Source organism: Fusarium musae, chromosome 11 (assembly GCF_019915245.1).
Source record: "Fusarium musae strain F31 chromosome 11, whole genome shotgun sequence".
NCBI classification, from domain to species: Eukaryota; Fungi; Ascomycota; class Sordariomycetes; order Hypocreales; family Nectriaceae; genus Fusarium; species Fusarium musae.
In genome coordinates, this window is record NC_058397.1 from 774212 (window position 1) to 790469 (window position 16258).

Sequence of the window (16258 nt, forward strand, 5' to 3'; positions counted from 1 at the left end):
TAATTCACGATTTTCATTTAAGGGATAGCTTTCCACCGCTCAGACACTCAATATTGTGCTGAAAAATCACGAATTCTCTTCCTCCTTTCTTCAACTTAACCGCGTCACTCTTTTCGTCACAAATTCTTTTCCCCTCCCAATATTTGCTATGATTGCCTGTAAACTCTTCATCACTTTGGGAGTCTCCTTGTCCGTCAATGCTTTCAATCTTTATGAGCCTGGGACTGACAAGGATGTGACAAAAGCCTGCGATAAGGCCATGTCAGCGGACATCGATTGCGACAGAGAGGTCATTAGCTTTCTCAACGGAGGCTGGTACGGCTCTCTTGAGAGTGAAGAATTGACCGATGCGGTTTGCACCAAAGCCTGCTCTCAGTCACTCCAGGACTGGATCGCCAATGTCTCCAAGGATTGTGAGGATGAAGCCAAAGCCAAAGCTGTTGGTCGTATCTCGACAGGCTGGAATGCGACTTGTCTGAAAGACACTAAGACAGGACGATACTGCAATGGTTAGTAGCTAATGGACTTGAGCAGCGGAAAATACTGACTGCATCCAAGACATCATAGCAGATTTCACTGATGTCGGGGATGACGGAGAACTCCCGCATGATGAGCTTTGCCATCCTTGTTATGTAAAGCGGCTCGAGATGTACAAACCTACCCCGTACGCCCTCAACATCAAATGGCACGAAGAGCAGCTTGAGCTCGTGCACAAGAAGTGCGGTAGCTCAACATCCACCGAGACTGCCGTGCCCAGTTCAAGTAAGAGTGAAACATCAGAGGCTGTGACTACAGCAGAGGCCTCGAAGGCTTCTCAAACGGCCAACAGCGAGGAAGAGTCTCTATCGTCCACTGTGTCCTCAGTACAGACCATGTCATCTGAGGCTACTACATCATCTACACCCAATGCAGCCGCTAAGGCTGGACAGGGAGAGCTGTTCGGATCTCGGGTTCTGGTGGCTCTTTTGTCGGTGAACCTCTTCTTCATGTAGGGGGATGCTTGATGTCTATTGGGATCATTGGAACGATGTTGTCAGAGACAAATACATGTTCATCCGTAGCCATTTTCTCACAACTTAAAAATATCTATCCTTACCAACACTTCAAGTGTAACCTTTATTCAGCGTTTTGTCTCGAATCGGAGAATATTTTTGACCATTTACAGGGGAGGGAAGTGGTGGCCAAAATAATTACCTAGAGTATCTTCGTATAAACCATTTTTGAGCGATCAACCTTTTACTCCAAGTGAAATTTAATGTCAAGCGGCAACATCCGAAGTACACTAGACCCTGCATGATTCCCCACCATTATCTACAACATCGATACGTCAAGTTCTATTCCCCTGGTATATTGCAAAAACGGGCACATTATATGCCAAGACGGATACAGGCAAGACAGAAGAGAACTGAATTTTCATATCAGGAAACTTCTTTCCCTGGCCCATGTAACGCTGTGTTGGTTGATTGTGGTGTTGGTTGTTGGTTTGTATCAAGCGTGATTTCCGAGTCCCACAACTCCACAGGCTAGTCAGGTTCTGTTGACTCACTTGCCGTATTGATGAGCTTACCTCGGCGCTTGACTGAAAGGATTTCCTGTGGCTACCGGGTGGAACAATGGATGTTGCTGCATATAGCGGGTTTATGGGCTAGTCTTGGTTACTCTTGGGCATAGAATAAAGCGACACCTGCTATGACTAAAGGGCCATGAACGATTCTCGACAGGGATGTGAATGGCCAATCGTTGGCATTCGGTCCCTTGCAGCCCGTGTTGAGCCGTCTTGGCGACCTTCACACATGAAAAAGGCCCGTTTGGTTCCATCATTATGGAGTACCGATGATTTATCTGACAATCACAACCATGTTGGCCCCAGTTACGAAGGCCTATGCTCGAGGTTTACCTTTATAAATTATCCTCAAGAACCCATCACCTTCGCTGCTGACAGTGCGTCAATCGCGTCTCGATATCCCTCCCACCAGTATCCAAGATGGCCATGAACAAACTTGTTGTCGGGCTTGGGCTCTTCATGAGTGCCAGCGCACTACAGATGATGAAGCCAAAAGACGTTGATAGCCTTAAACCTTCCGTCAGCAAAGCCTGCAAGCAGGTATTGACAACCGAAGTCGATTGCGACGAATACATTAGGGACTTAACCGACCCGCATTCATTTCGAGGCGAAACAGACGAAGATATGGAGATGGCCCCCACGATCTGCAACAAACAATGTTCCGACTCCTTCCAATCATGGTATCAAGAGCTCATCAGGGAATGTGCCGGGGAAGATGTCGGGTCCGAATATTACCCACCCAACCTTTTCATATACAGCGGTAATGTCACGTCGAGTAGCTGGAATCAGACATGTGCAAAGGATCCGAAAACGGGTCGATTCTGTGGCGGTTGGTGATCCTTTCCCCAAATGAAGACTGCTTGACTGACTTTCTCTAGAAATCTTGGACGAATTCCCCGAACTTGAGGATGATGAGGAGATGCCCCTCGAGGAGCTCTGCCATCCCTGTTATGTCCAGCTAATTGACATGAGGTCGAATTCCTGGGCGTGGCCATCGCCGACGAATCCAGCAGGTGACTATTGGAACAAGCAACTCAAGCTGGTCAAAGAGAAGTGCAACGCCTCGGGAGGGTTGAAGGAAGATTCTTTATCTAAGGAGGAAACGACCTCAGTTACTTCTCAAAAGACTGCCGGCGTAGGCGGATCAGGTGTGAGTACTATGCCGACAGCAAGTACTTCGTCCACAGCGGCTGCAATGACTGAAAGTGCTGCTCAAGAGAGTAACGCAGGAGAGGCTATGGCAAGCAAGCAAATCTACAGCTATTGGTACGCACTTCTCATGCTGGGTATGGTTGTGCTTCCTTTGTAAGGTTGAGTAAATCCTCCCGTATTTTAATGTCCACTCGGATAAATACGACCGCCAGAGAATTACTGAGTCTCCCTTACTTGTCTCGGGTTGTTGATTCACGCATTTCAACGCTTTTGCTTACATAGGCGAGTAACATGTATATTTTACATCCTTTGCATTCACAGATCGTCAACTCTAGATCCCACTTCCTCATCCTATTCGCTGAAGCATCGGAGAAGAGAAGCCGGGGTTTTCTTTTTAATCAATGCACTTTCGCGATACTGCTATATTCTTGCTGCAATAACCGTTTCAGCCAATTATATAACTAGTGTGGCTCGCTCAATTCTTCATAACCTCTCTCGTTCATTTTCTTCTAATTTTATTGCTCCGCACCTTCAAACACTTGGATCCACGAACTGGAAGCTGTAACAGTCAGGGTACGTTTCTTTCAGCCACGGCCCTTGCGCACTACTAACCGGAGCTGTTTTCCGTATCCCTGAGGGTCTCTGCTCTTTTTTGGATGGTGTCCAGTGAGAGTCGCTGATACGAAGCCCATGAGCGCTGCGCCCCACTGCGAATATGCATGTTGGTTCACTCCCTGCAAACTAACTGCTCGGATTCCATCGAAATAAAATGCTCTGCACCCTTGGTTATCCAGTCTTCCCCTCTTTGCTCTTCCTACTCATCTTGTAAATTTCGCTCAGCAATCCCAAGTTGAACTTGGAGCCTACAACAACCCCACAACTCCAATAACATATGTCTGCAGGAAGTACTGAAAATCCTTTTGACTACTTCATTCTATTCATGTCATGATGGCCTCAGTTGTGTGGGATGCAGCAAATGTGCTGCAGGTTTACCACCATCGTAGATGCATCGGTATCACCACAAAAAACACACGTTGTTCATTGACAATCAAGGAACCACGCCTCTCGGCAATTGCTCCGTTACTCGGCCGGATGTCGCGAAACTCTCCGGAATTGGTTACTGAACAAACTCTGTTCCAACTGGCTGATTTATGCCTCTGTGGGACATACCATGCAGCCCACGTATACAAATTCGTGGGACTTTGGACAAGCGTGATAAAAGAGGTAGTATCCGTAGAGCAACGGAAGCTTACTTTGCAAAACGAAATCACGACATTGTCTCATCAGACATTGAATCTACAACGGCTCGTTTCAAACCTCCAGGCGGACCTTGTCGCGGAAAGGTGGGCAAATGCGAAGGCACAGAAACAGTTCAAGCAGGATGCTAAAGGGTTGCAAGAAGAGATCATGAATCTCGAACAAGATCTCCAAGCAAGCGAGGATCGAAACAATGTTGGGGAAGCCAAATTATCAGCCACAAGAAAAAACTTCGAAAAGCTTCAGGGTCAGGCATTCAACGACTTGCTCGCTCGCAACAGACTAGAAACAGAGAACAAATCTTTGAAAGCAGAGATCGTGGATACACAGAAGAAGCTTGATGATTATTTGTCGATCAAAGAGCAGAACCATGATCTTGGTAATCAACTCAAATCCTTTGAACATAAAATTAAAGAGTACTTGGCCATCGTGGAAGATACAGCAAACAAAGCCCATGCGAGCGAAGAGAAAGTCGCAGCTGAACGTGCTGCAAAAGAGGCCATGGAGAACCGCTACAAGGCTCAGATTACAGAACAAGAGGCTGAAATCACAGGACTCAAGAGTTACAGGGAGAAATTGGAATACTCAGTTGCTCGACTTCAAGCAAGTGTTAAGACGTGTTGGTGGCATAGGTTCCGGGCGTGGAAGGACCGGTTTCGAAAGAGGGACAGATCAGGGTCTTGGGTAAGTATTACGGATGAATCGGCCGAGGATATCACTCTTAGAACATACAGTTGATGTGTACATAAGGTAGAACAAGTCTTCGAGGTCAATCTTCCGGAGACTACAGTTCTTCAACCGGTCTTAAGAATCGGTCTTGCAATATGATGTTTACATAAGATGGTGTCTCAATTTCTGCAAGGTGGCTCAGTAGAGTACACATGGAGGATTAGGAATATTTACCGCCAATGACTAAGATCACAAACCTCTTCCATCCCCTCCGCATCATGATCCAGGGAATCCGCAACTATAAAATAGACTTAAATAGCACCCTTCCTTCTATTGGGGCGCCTTGCAACATCTCCACCCCCAATTGGAAAGCGGACCTTAAACTCCCGAGGTTTTGCTGGAGAATAAGCCTTGCGGGACGGGCCTCCGGTCACACGATTGGACCGCATCGACATCCCGGTCATCGATCGGCAACCCAGATCCCAGCCTCGGCGAGCCACCCGGAATGAGAAGTCATCTGGTCTTGAAATCAATGCACTTGGACGATATGGGAAGGTTCCCCAGGTTTTACGAGCTTCCGATAGTATACGCGGATAGCTGGTAGTGTTGCAACGAGATCTTTGTAAGCGACATATAAAGGTTCCATTGAAGCCCTTGATCTTGGAAATCCAGTAAGGTCAGCTATCTCAGTCGCAATCATGGTCTCGTGGAATAGCATCTTCACTTTGGCCCTTGGGCTTATCGGCTCAGCTCGTGCTTATACCAACCCCATCAGAAACCCTGGTGGTGGTGATCCCCAGATCACATACACTGGAGGATACTACTACCTCATCTCTACAGAGTGGACAAACCTCCAGCTATCCCGAGCTACCACTATCGAGGGCCTCAAGACTGCCACTCCCAAAGTCATCTACACCGACTCTGACCCTTCGCGCTCGTCAAACGTCTGGGCTCCTGAGCTTCACTATCTCGGCGGAAAGTGGTACATCTACTATACTGCTGGAAAGTCCGAAGATCTCACTGGCCAGCGCTCACACGTTATCAAAGGTAGGTGTTCCGTATTCTCTGAATGACATGTAGCTAATTGAAACAGGTGGTGCTTCTCCCTGGGATAGCTGGTCCTATGGAGCCAAGCTTTCTGATGACTGGGGTATTGACGGCACTATTCTTCGTACCAACCAATTCGGCAACTACTTCGTCTACTCTTGCATGACTGGTGTGCAATACCAGTCAACATGCATCCGTAAACTGGGCTCCGACTTCTTGTCCGTCGGTGCTCTAAGCATCATCTCCCAACCCGACCAAAGCTGGGAAAAGAGCGGAACTCCCGTGCAAGAGGGCCCCAACGCCCTGTACTTCGGCGGAAAGACCTACATCTCCTACTCAGCCAACTACTGCTGGACCCCAGACTACTGTGTCGCTCTGCTCGAGTGGGACGGAAAGACTGATCCGGCCAAGGCCTCGGCGTGGAAGAAGTCCAACGGTTGTGTTCTCAAGAGCGCGAATGGAAGTTATGGAACTGGTCATAACAGTTTCTTCCAGAGCCCTGACGGAAAGCAGACGTTTATCACTTTCCATGCTACTTCTAACAAGAATGGTGCTTGTGACGATACGAGATATGCGATGACGCAGCCGCTGACTGCCAATGCTGACGGCACACCGAACTTTGGGGCTGTTCAGCCTTTCTCTCACCAATTTGCTGAGCCTTCTCGCTAAGTATCTTTGGAGCCTGTTTCTATCTGCTCTTCTCGATCCGGACTGCGCCATAGCTGCTGGGTAGTCGACCCTGAGGTCCTAGTCAGGCAACCGGCAAGACAAGAATCCAAGAATTACTATTTTCATTCTATATACATGTGACGATACTAGATAAGTGATGACGCGTCTTGACTCAATGTCTCAGTAGTCATGCGCCAGGGCGACCTCCATTCGGCATCGGGGAGAGAAACGCTGCCTAGCCTGTAGGGCGGCTTAGTCCAGCAATTATGCTTAAATAGCCATGGCGGCTGTGCGTGCTGGCGCAAGCGAGACATGGCATGAGACTAAATTTATTGAGGGCCTGGACATGCATTGAGCCAACATCCGTTTTAAAACGGACGTGGCACAACAAGGCATCAGTGACGGTTTCCGTCGTCTTTTTCCGACGTGGCTTGAGCTGAAAACAATAGCGCGAAGCTTACTGGAGTTTAAATATGATCTTCCAATCAGCAGAGAATGGCTGGCTGAGGCCGAGCAGGAAAACAGCCTAGACTCCAGCTTTTACTGCCTCTGTGGCGTGTCCGTCAGAGCAGCATGATTTAATAATAGCGCTATGTCCTCAGTAGGTCTTTCTCATCTGCTTTCCAATTTCTTCTGCATGATCCAGTAACTCAGTGCCCTTTATGCGATATCCTTCAAGATGGACGTGAACTACACCGCTATCACAGACTACTACATGATCAGATGTTTCAGCGGAGGAAACTTTTACGTCTGCAAGAAACCTTCGACTAACTTAGAGTTTGTCGGATGCTGCGACTCGGATCCATGCGCCGACGGGTCTGGAACCTGCCCGCAAACAGACCTACGACCGATGAGCTACAGCCCGGGGCGAACAGCGTACAAATTCGGCCTTGAATGCGGCGCTCTTCACAATGCGTCTTTTTATCGATGCGATTTGTCAATGCCGCATTTTTTGGGTTGCTGTGGTGTTGATCCGTGCTCAAAGGGATGTCCGCAGAACCAGTTAATCCCGGCGCAATTACCGGCGCTAGAAGGATGGCGAAAATTGTTTCTTGAGCCGTATCGTGTGCAGAATGAAACGGCTCCGGATTTGAGGCCTGGAGTGGAAGTGAATAGTACTTTTGAGGCACCTGATTTTTCGAATATTGATTGGGATCGTGGAAAGCATGGAGTTGGATATGCGACTGTCATAGGAATCTGTGCGGGTTTCCTTGGTTCAAGTCTGCTCGTTCTGGGACTTGTACGGCATTATTGGTACAGTCGATTGACAAATATTTGGTGGAACCCTTACTAATAATTGTTCAGGCCGTCTTCAACCTCGCCAAAGCATGAACAAACGGACACGGCGCATACACCGTTTCTAGCCCACGACTCGAGAGACAGTGTTGCATATTCGCAGATGCAAGAGACGATACCTCATACGAGAATACGAGATAACTGGCATGGCGGCCCGAAGACGTTACAGCATTGGGACGCACCAACAGTGTTTGGTTGGATTTTCAGCGTTCTTCTCACATTCACGCCCCTCTGCTTCATTGGTGAGACATGTCCCTTAATCTCAATGGATAAACTAACCAGGAAAAGCTCTCGCTATCACGGCGATCCGTCTTGATAACCAGCCTCATTCTGACTACGGCAAAAAGGTCTTAGAACTAACGGTACTCAGTCCATCGTTGTACCCCATCTTGTTTGCCGCCTTGGTCGGACGGTTTTATCGGGTATTCGGCAGATGGTGCCTTGAAAGCCGCGGCGGTGTGAACCTACCTGTTTTAGAGCAGTTGATCGGCAGCCAGAACTTGGCTACCGCCATTGAGCGAATTTTCGTAATACGGACAAATGCCGTTGTTGGTCTTATAATCCTTACTTCATGGCTTCTCTCGCCTTTGGGTGGACAGAGCTCGTCGAGACTGCTCCAAGATGCAAAGTTCGACTTGGTATCGAATGGAACGGTCTACTACGCTGATCCGGCATATCAAGTGTCCCACTCGAGATGGATTGATTACCGACATAGCGTTGGCGCAACGTACGCTGCGAGTTTACTGTCGTCTTCGAAGCAGAAAGCATCGCCGAGGGATATCTGGGGGTTGCCGAAAATCCCCCAGTTGTCACAGGAAAGACTTGATGATGGCTCATACGATCTCTATGATGTGAACAAATCCGACTTGGTCTCGGGAAAGGCCTCTTATGCTTCATTGCTGGGTATCAAGATTCAAGGCCTCGTCAGACCAAACGAGCCTACCAAGTTCAACTTTACGATACCAACCTCATATTTCCACGTCGGTTGCGATTTCATCGACAGCTTCGACCCGTTACGAGGAAAGTTAACGAAGAATCAAACAAATATCGTCGATCTGTTCTACAAATACCCCAGCTTCTCTGCCTTCAACATCCTCCCTCAGTCTTGGTTCAACGCTGAAGGTGAAGAGGATGACATTAACTCACCATATCAATTCATATACGTCAAGCAGATGCGCGGCTCTCAACTTTACGTCGTAAAGTGTGCCACTCGCGAAGTCAAGGTCGAAACAACCATTCACTGCGGACCAGGAGACCCAGCGACGACTTGCGAAGCACGACAGCAACGGCGGCTTTCTACTGAAAACCAGACTGGAAGTTCTCTGTTCCCCCCTTCGATCACGCGAAGCGATCTACGGCTCAAAGAGATGAGTTATGCTCTGTTTGCTTGGGCGCAGGCGTCCGGTGACAAGGACGGAGTTCAGCCGTCGCCATCGGAGATGTACCTGATGAAAGATGAAAATCCGTATGAATTTACCAGTCAATTGCCGTGGACCAAAGAGGATCTCGCCAAGTTCCCATATGTGTTTTCCAGACGAATGACGACCGCTTTTAACACATATTGGGACGCCGGATTAAATCCTGGAGGTCATACCAACGTCTCATACGGCGCGATCCCATCGCATAACATGAACGGTCTGGAGACGGGTCAGACCTACAAAGACTCCTTCATGAACACCACCATGGGCACAAGAATAACCACGATTGATGTTTACAGCGCGCAACGCGTTTGGGTCAGTCTGTTGCTATTCACAACAATGGTGCTGCAAATTCTTGCCATTTGCGGCTTCGTTATCGAAATTCTGATCCAAGGCCCGGACGTTCTCGGTTTCGCTAGCACTCTAACCAGAGACAATCCATTTGTGCCGCTTCCGGCAGGTGGATCACATCTCGACGGACCTGAGCGAGCAAGATGCTTAAAGAATATGAGGCTTGAGCTCGTGGATGTGCGCCCTGAAGATGAAACTGGGTATTTAGCCGTGAGGGCAGTGTCAGCGGCGAAAGGGCAGGATACGAGCATGATTGAAGGGAGCGTAAAATCGAGAAAGTGGGTGCACTTGAATAGGAGGAGGCTGTACGAATAAAGGGACTAGCCTCGATAGAGCAGCTCCAAGTGCCGGGGCCGAGATATGATAGCCGCAGTAAACAGGGATCGTCCAGGTCCCTGATAAACTAAACAAATTTACCCTGTCAAGGCCAGCATCAGATCTCGCTGGGTCACGCTTCAAGCTTCTCAGAAAAGCGGTGCACATGCCCTCGACAGCGGTTCCGATAGGACACGGGTGATACCGAGCGTTATTTACGGAGTGGGCACCCTCCCTTGAACGCTGACTTGACTCTGGACGGCCCTGAAGGCGCCCTAGCTTAGAGGGAAAAAGGCTTGAATCACATCATGCCCCGGGCGTTGTGATGGGAAAAGGCTTAGCTCTTCACTAGTGACGCGTCTGAGAGATGCCATACGCTAACGCCGTACGACGCATCCAATAAATCTACCGAAACAGCCCGCGGGCCCCGCCTCGTTTGCAGGGATTTCTCATTGTATCGGAGCGTGAAAGCTTCGAGACTCTGCTCCTTCAGGCCTAAGCGTTGCCGGTTTTCCCGTCTGTTTGGGACCAACAGAAATACGAGAATAAATGTAATTTGGTTACCTCGTAAGAAAACACTAAAAAAGCCGGTTGGGCTGAACTTACATCTCCTTTTTTTATTTTCTCTCCCCCTCCCTCCCTCCCTCCCTCCTCTTCCTCCTCTCGTGTCTTCTCGTGTCTTTTTTTAAACATCATCAGGCGTTTCTTCAACAAGGGCTTAAATTTTGTTTCCCCCTTCTTCCACCAAAAGTCAAAAGCGGAATTGCCCGAGGCTTTTTTTTCTTCACCTCATGAACCTTGTCTATTTCCAAGCGAGGTGATACGTACGAATTGCAATCTCGCCGTCGAGATGAAGACCGCAAACCTCACACACATGGCCAAGCTGCTGCTGCCACGCGCAAGCAGGCAGAAGGGCGTCCTCCTGGCCATGGGCATTTTGGTCATCTTTGGATTGATAACACATACTTGGGGATTTTATTTCGAACCTCCCAGTCTTCTGTCGTACCGGTGAGTCGCGTCGGTGGCTAAAATGTCACCCAGCATTCCAGCGAAGTGTCGCTAATAACAATCCGCCTGCAGAACAACAAGAAGGTCAAACCCGCATCAAGTGAAGCTCGCCTCGCACACGTCGAATTTAATGCACGATCTATGGAAGCCTTTTCTTCTCGACATTAATGCGACAAGCTTTATCACGGATGAGGGGTACCTCTACGAGGTGCCCAAGGAGAACGAGAACTGGTCGAAGCCATTGGGCAAGAGGCTCCTCATTTTGGATGTTGACACTCGACTGGACAAGGGACCTGGCGCTGTGATGAATGACTCAGCGCTGGATTACAAGGAAATGAAGGGACGAACTGGTGGAATTATGAACCATTATCTCTATGGTATGTTCTTGTTTCACTGCGGGGAGAAGAATGCTCGGCTAACAGACTTTAGCGATGATTCATGGCTATGACTACAAATTTGTCCGAGCCCCCGATTATCCTAAGCGACATCAGACATGGGTCAAGGTCCCAGTGATCCGAGAAGCGCTCAAGAGCCACGATTTCGTCGTTTTCCTCGACGCCGACGCAGAATTCATGTACCCCCATGTACCTTTCGAATGGTTGATGAAGCTATGGAACATCACGGACAAGACCCTTATTGCGCTAGCAAACGATCCCGGCGATTCTGCACGAAACCGCGACGAAAAGGGCAAGGTCTCGCAAAACACTGGCTTCATGATCGCCCAGCAGAGCAACCGAACACAAGAACTCTTCGACGACTGGGAGCACTGTCCAAGCGAGAAGAAATACAAGGGCTGTGCGCGATGGGCCAACGACTGGGCACACGAGCAAGCCGCATTCTCCAATTACGTACGATACAGCTATAACCAGACCCAGGAGATTGGCACGATACCATGCATGGACGGGAATGGCGCTCCGTACATTGGAGACAAGACTTGTGGCGGAGTCTTCATCCGTCACCATTGGTTCCGCAAGGATGACCCTGCAAAGGATCTCCAACGACTGATTCTCGAGGCTTTCGTGAGTCGGTTACATGCAGGATTTCACAATGAGATAGGGGCCAATTTCTTAGATGCGAGTCGACATACGTACCCGCTCAACCATTTAGTCGTTTAAGCGTTAGTTATATGCATAGAGATAGAGATTTTTAATACGAGAAACGTTTTTTCATAAATCACGCGATTCTTCTGGGGTGACAGATGATAAATGCATAATCAGGGGTCATGTCACGATGATTGCGTTCTCCAGATTCAGCCCAGGAGGGCAAAGACAAGCTTTCATCTGTAAGGCCAGACCGTAAAATCGTCCCTGAGTTAACGTTACACCTCGTTAAGGCACGTCTCCATCAACCCCCCCTGTCACATGCTTTCCTGTAGGGGAGCAGCACAGCCGCTGACAACATGAAATTAGAACCAGGCGCTGGCAAATCAAAGCCTCTGACAGCAAGTTTCCACGGGCCGAAACGCCATGATTCTCCACTCAGACGGTACTTATCTCCGCTCTGAAGTGTCTGACCGTTTTGTACGACAGCCCCTTGTCCTTGTCCCTGCGTCAGATCATATTGTGGGCACGCGAGGGCTGAGTGCTGTGGAGAATGAATGTCAGCAGGCTCGTATTGGTACGGATATATGAGATCAAACAATGCCAAGTGATATTGACATGAGCTGAAGGAGTTTATAGGATTCGAATGCTGTGGGTGATTACGACGATGGTTACGAGTCAGGACGGTGTCAGAAAGGGTCAAAAAGAGTCATATTCCTCCGAAAGGAAGGAGGATGACTGCAGCTCGGTTACCGGCTGGGCAACATAGCATGATTCGGTGATTGCTGTTTCTGGTAGTTTACTGCCGTGGTCGTATAGCAATTGGCGGTCTTTGACTGATTACATCACGCTTTCAAAAGCGATTTTGGGTAATAATAAGAGAAGTGCACTGATATTGTGATTTGCATACAAAGTTCCAATCCTAAAATAACTCAAAATCCCGACAAAACAGACGCGCTACCGTCTAGCGTTAAAGAATATATACAGACGAACTGAAGCACCAACAAAGACTAGCGACTCCACCGATCTAGCTGATAACAATACGAGGGCCAGACTTAGCCGGGTTCCAGTAGATAGCATCAAGATCGTAGACACCAACAAGCTCAAGCCCCTCAACAGTACCAGGCTTCTTGCAATCCGTCTTCTGTGTCATGTACGGCCCATAAGTAGCCTCCCAGGTCGCAGAACCTCCAACCTTGACATCCATGCGTCCCAAGTGGACATTGCGCTGGTTACCAGGGCCCCAGCCGGCACGGGGTCCAGGAGCGGGTGCAAGGCTAGAGTAGAGATCAAGCTTCTTGCTACCAATGACGTTCTCGCCGGGAGCGAGGTAGAAAGCGAATTGGCATTTCTTGCCCCTGGCTGCTTCGGGGTACTTGAAGGTGAGGAGGGTTGTGATGTCGTTACCGCCGTTGCCAGGGGCCTTGGTCACGCGACCTTCGTCTGTGTCGTAAATTGCTCCGTTGTTAATGTTGTAGGTGTGGATTTCGGCTGGGCCGAAGTAGTCGTCGCTGCGGGGCTCAACAGGAGCAGCGAGGCCAGTAGTGGCGATGGCGAGAATGGAGAAGATGGTTTGAGCAAGCATTTTGAAGATGAAGGTATAGCTGATGATGGAAGATTGAGAGAGTAGATGTGATTGATGTTTAGGTGTCTGGATTAAGAGTGTGATTGAGATGATGAAAAGACTCAATTGACCAGGACAGACTACCTCTTCTTATACACGATGGCTTCATGCATCAATCTTCAGCTCATCACACTTTCGATACACAGCACTTCTACTCTGCCTCGCGACAAACTCAATTAGCCTAGCAATCCCCCGAAATAGCATCCCTCGCAGTCTAGCAACACCTAAAAGAGAATAAGCTTAATCAATTCAGCCCAGCCTCCCTGCTCAGCCTTTCCCTCCAGAAGCCTCTTCTCCCTCGAGGCGTCCAAACACCACAGTGCGATGACATTTTGGCGTGCGCCAGACCAATCAGCGTTCAGGATGCTTTGGCGAAAAGTGGCACGTGGTCCGGTGTTTGACGGAGCTTCGACTCGGAGCTGAGAGCTATGGCTTGCATTTATTGATGAATGACCTGCGAGTGGGGAAGAGGTTCGCCATTTTTGGAAAACATGCGGAGAAGTTTGTTGGCTTGGCCTCAATGCCAAGCTCAGCCCTACGCCTTGGTCTTTGACAGCTCCAATGGTGTTGAAGAAAATGCTGATATTCCGCTCAGCTGCGGAGAGAAGCTTGAAAATGTCTTGGACTCGACTGCAAGGTTTAGGAAATCTGAGTTTAGGACTCGAAAAGAACTTTGGTTATGTAATTAAGAGCAGGAAGTGATGGAGGCGGTGAACTCTAGTTTTTTGACAACAGAAATGGGAGGCTGGGAACTTGGCTGCGGGATATCTAGTTTGACAGAAGCAGTCTGCTTCTGCGCAAATGTCTCGGAACGGCAATTTCGTCCTGCTGCGGTCCCTTCAAAGGCTCCTTAAACTAACTTGGGCGTAAATTTAGTCACAGCGGAGATGGCGATGTTTGACAGTGATAGTCGTCACGGTTGATTCAATATCTAGACCAATACTGAAAGTAATGTTTAACGAATCGGGGATGTGATAATGCGAATGGGAAATAGGGAAAAGATTGGTTCCCATGTGATGTCACCGTTGAACGCGTAGGTTCAAGTTAAATCCATTCCATCTCCAGATATTAATCATTGGAGTTCCAAGACGGTACTTAAGCTTTAATGGTGGCTAGGTCCAGATTTAATATTACAGGATGTCTTTCTGTTTCTCAAAGAGTCGTGAGGCGATAATGTATAAAATCAAATTTATGTAGGGTAGTGATATTATCTTATCGATAGCAAGATTGGGCGAGTTCCATGACATCACTGATAAGCGTATCCCATCTCTTATCCGTTATCGCTTATCGCACTTCGGACCTGCCATTCAGCCCAACAAGGCGCAGTTAGTGCACGGAGGCGGATTAATTGCCACCGATCATGTCGATCGGAGCGCTCCATGAGGCCGAATGAAGTTAGCAACACGACAGATCGGCGGGTCTTCACCTGTTTCGATGTTACGCTGACGAGATAACATTCATGCTCACATTCCGCCAAGTTTTGTATATAAGTGTCCAAGATCCTATGGCAATCTAGGTAGTAGAGAGAGCAATTCATTCACAATAAACACGATTCTTGCATTATAAAATCAATTGAAATTAGCAAGTCTAACCATCATCTCTCGGCAACAGACAATATGCAGTCATCCAACACTGTCTACGAAGTCGACTTCAAGTGGAAGAAGATGAAGGCTTTAGTCTCTGAGAAAGATCCTCAGACAGACACCTCAACGCCCAAGTACATCGTCGACTATCATGCTTTCAAATGCACCGCCCTCGTCTTCCATCCTTACGATGACCCAGAAGCTGTAATCGGCACCGGTACACTTCACCCCGTCACAATCCACGCGACCTACGAGCTCCACGGCCAAAAAGGCACTATCAAAGCACTAAAGCGCTTCGTGACATCATACACCCACCTATCATACAACTACTCCAACAATCCTGACGGAACACCCGCTGCTATGAAATGGACGAGCGGCAGTAGCTTCAAGACATGGGACTTCATCTGCCTCGACGAGCAAGAGTCTGCAGTGGCCAAGTTTTCTGCCAACTGCTGGTCACTCAACAATATCGGATGTGTCGAGTTTCTAGGGCCCAAGGCCAATGATCCTGCGGCAAGGGAAGAGATCTTGGTAACTGGTATGACATTGTTTTATCAGATGGTCCTTCGTGCGACCAACTTCTTAAATTTTGGTGGTGCTATTTTTGCAAGGGCAGGGCCGTTGGACAAGGAGGCTGCGCCCAAGAGACCGATGGAAAATGTGGACGGCAAGAGTATCAATGGATCGGAAGCGACTTCAGGAATAGATACAGGCTTTGAGAAACCATAGTGTTTGAATTCAACATATGTTCCGCTATATAACCTCTATCTTATGGTACGTGAGTTACTAACAGTAATTTCTCCCAAGTATAGCTTTTGATTGGATCACATATAGCTATATAAATAAAGACTAAAATTCTATCATGTTACCTGGAGGAGGGAATTCTCGAGGGCTCTTGAATTCATAGAAAGACTCTAAATTGTCATTCCAGCTCCCAAATGTTGAACCACACTGTCTGAGATGAAAAGACCTTCTCCACTCGTGTTCTACCATTCTCGTGACGTCCATTCAAGACGTTCTTGGATAAAACTTCCGACATCGAAAAGCTAACCGGGATGAAAATTGGAGCTTATGAGCGGGAAGCTATCAATACTGTCAGAGTGGTGATCTATCATATCAAGAACTTGACTGCCTTTGAGAGGTGGCCGTTCTGCCAACGATGACAGGGAAGTGACACCGACACATCGAATTGGTGAGGACGCATCCTAAGCAGCTGCTTGCTGGCTAGAATCAAAGCGTCTTACCGAGGCAGGATGTTCTGGAAG

The 16258-nt window shown here is 48.4% G+C and overlaps 8 protein-coding genes across 8 annotated transcripts; 7 read left to right on the forward strand and 1 right to left on the reverse strand.

Moving 5' to 3' along the window:
- Nucleotides 1–148: 148 nt before the first annotated feature.
- On the forward strand, nucleotides 149–992 carry J7337_013332 (uncharacterized protein; the record flags this gene model as incomplete). The annotated part of the gene is made up of 2 exons (XM_044830823.1): nucleotides 149–509; nucleotides 568–992. The coding sequence occupies 2 exons, from the start codon at nucleotides 149–151 to the stop codon at nucleotides 990–992; spliced, it is 786 nt and encodes a 261-aa protein (XP_044674098.1).
- Nucleotides 993–1984: 992 nt separating this feature from the next.
- Nucleotides 1985–2873, forward strand: J7337_013333 (uncharacterized protein; the record flags this gene model as incomplete). Its single annotated transcript, XM_044830824.1, has 2 exons — nucleotides 1985–2393; nucleotides 2443–2873. 2 exons carry the CDS (start codon nucleotides 1985–1987, stop codon nucleotides 2871–2873), a joined length of 840 nt encoding a protein of 279 aa, XP_044674099.1.
- A 1250-nt stretch (nucleotides 2874–4123) lies between these two features.
- J7337_013334 (uncharacterized protein) lies at nucleotides 4124–4722 on the forward strand (the record flags this gene model as incomplete). The annotated part of the gene is made up of 2 exons (XM_044830825.1): nucleotides 4124–4657; nucleotides 4708–4722. 2 exons carry the CDS (start codon nucleotides 4124–4126, stop codon nucleotides 4720–4722), a joined length of 549 nt encoding a protein of 182 aa, XP_044674100.1.
- Nucleotides 4723–5340: 618 nt separating this feature from the next.
- On the forward strand, nucleotides 5341–6358 carry J7337_013335 (uncharacterized protein; the record flags this gene model as incomplete). The annotated part of the gene is made up of 2 exons (XM_044830826.1): nucleotides 5341–5689; nucleotides 5736–6358. 2 exons carry the CDS (start codon nucleotides 5341–5343, stop codon nucleotides 6356–6358), a joined length of 972 nt encoding a protein of 323 aa, XP_044674101.1.
- Nucleotides 6359–7037: 679 nt separating this feature from the next.
- Nucleotides 7038–9738, forward strand: J7337_013336 (uncharacterized protein; the record flags this gene model as incomplete). Its single annotated transcript, XM_044830827.1, has 2 exons — nucleotides 7038–7135; nucleotides 8025–9738. 2 exons carry the CDS (start codon nucleotides 7038–7040, stop codon nucleotides 9736–9738), a joined length of 1812 nt encoding a protein of 603 aa, XP_044674102.1.
- Nucleotides 9739–10588: 850 nt separating this feature from the next.
- J7337_013337 (uncharacterized protein) lies at nucleotides 10589–11861 on the forward strand (the record flags this gene model as incomplete). Its single annotated transcript, XM_044830828.1, has 3 exons — nucleotides 10589–10746; nucleotides 10819–11123; nucleotides 11176–11861. The coding sequence occupies 3 exons, from the start codon at nucleotides 10589–10591 to the stop codon at nucleotides 11859–11861; spliced, it is 1149 nt and encodes a 382-aa protein (XP_044674103.1).
- A 952-nt stretch (nucleotides 11862–12813) lies between these two features.
- Nucleotides 12814–13371, reverse strand: J7337_013338 (uncharacterized protein; the record flags this gene model as incomplete). The annotated part of the gene is made up of 1 exon (XM_044830829.1): nucleotides 12814–13371. The coding sequence occupies one exon, from the start codon at nucleotides 13369–13371 to the stop codon at nucleotides 12814–12816; it is 558 nt and encodes a 185-aa protein (XP_044674104.1).
- Nucleotides 13372–15026: 1655 nt separating this feature from the next.
- J7337_013339 (uncharacterized protein) lies at nucleotides 15027–15722 on the forward strand (the record flags this gene model as incomplete). The annotated part of the gene is made up of 1 exon (XM_044830830.1): nucleotides 15027–15722. The coding sequence occupies one exon, from the start codon at nucleotides 15027–15029 to the stop codon at nucleotides 15720–15722; it is 696 nt and encodes a 231-aa protein (XP_044674105.1).
- Nucleotides 15723–16258: the final 536 nt, after the last annotated feature.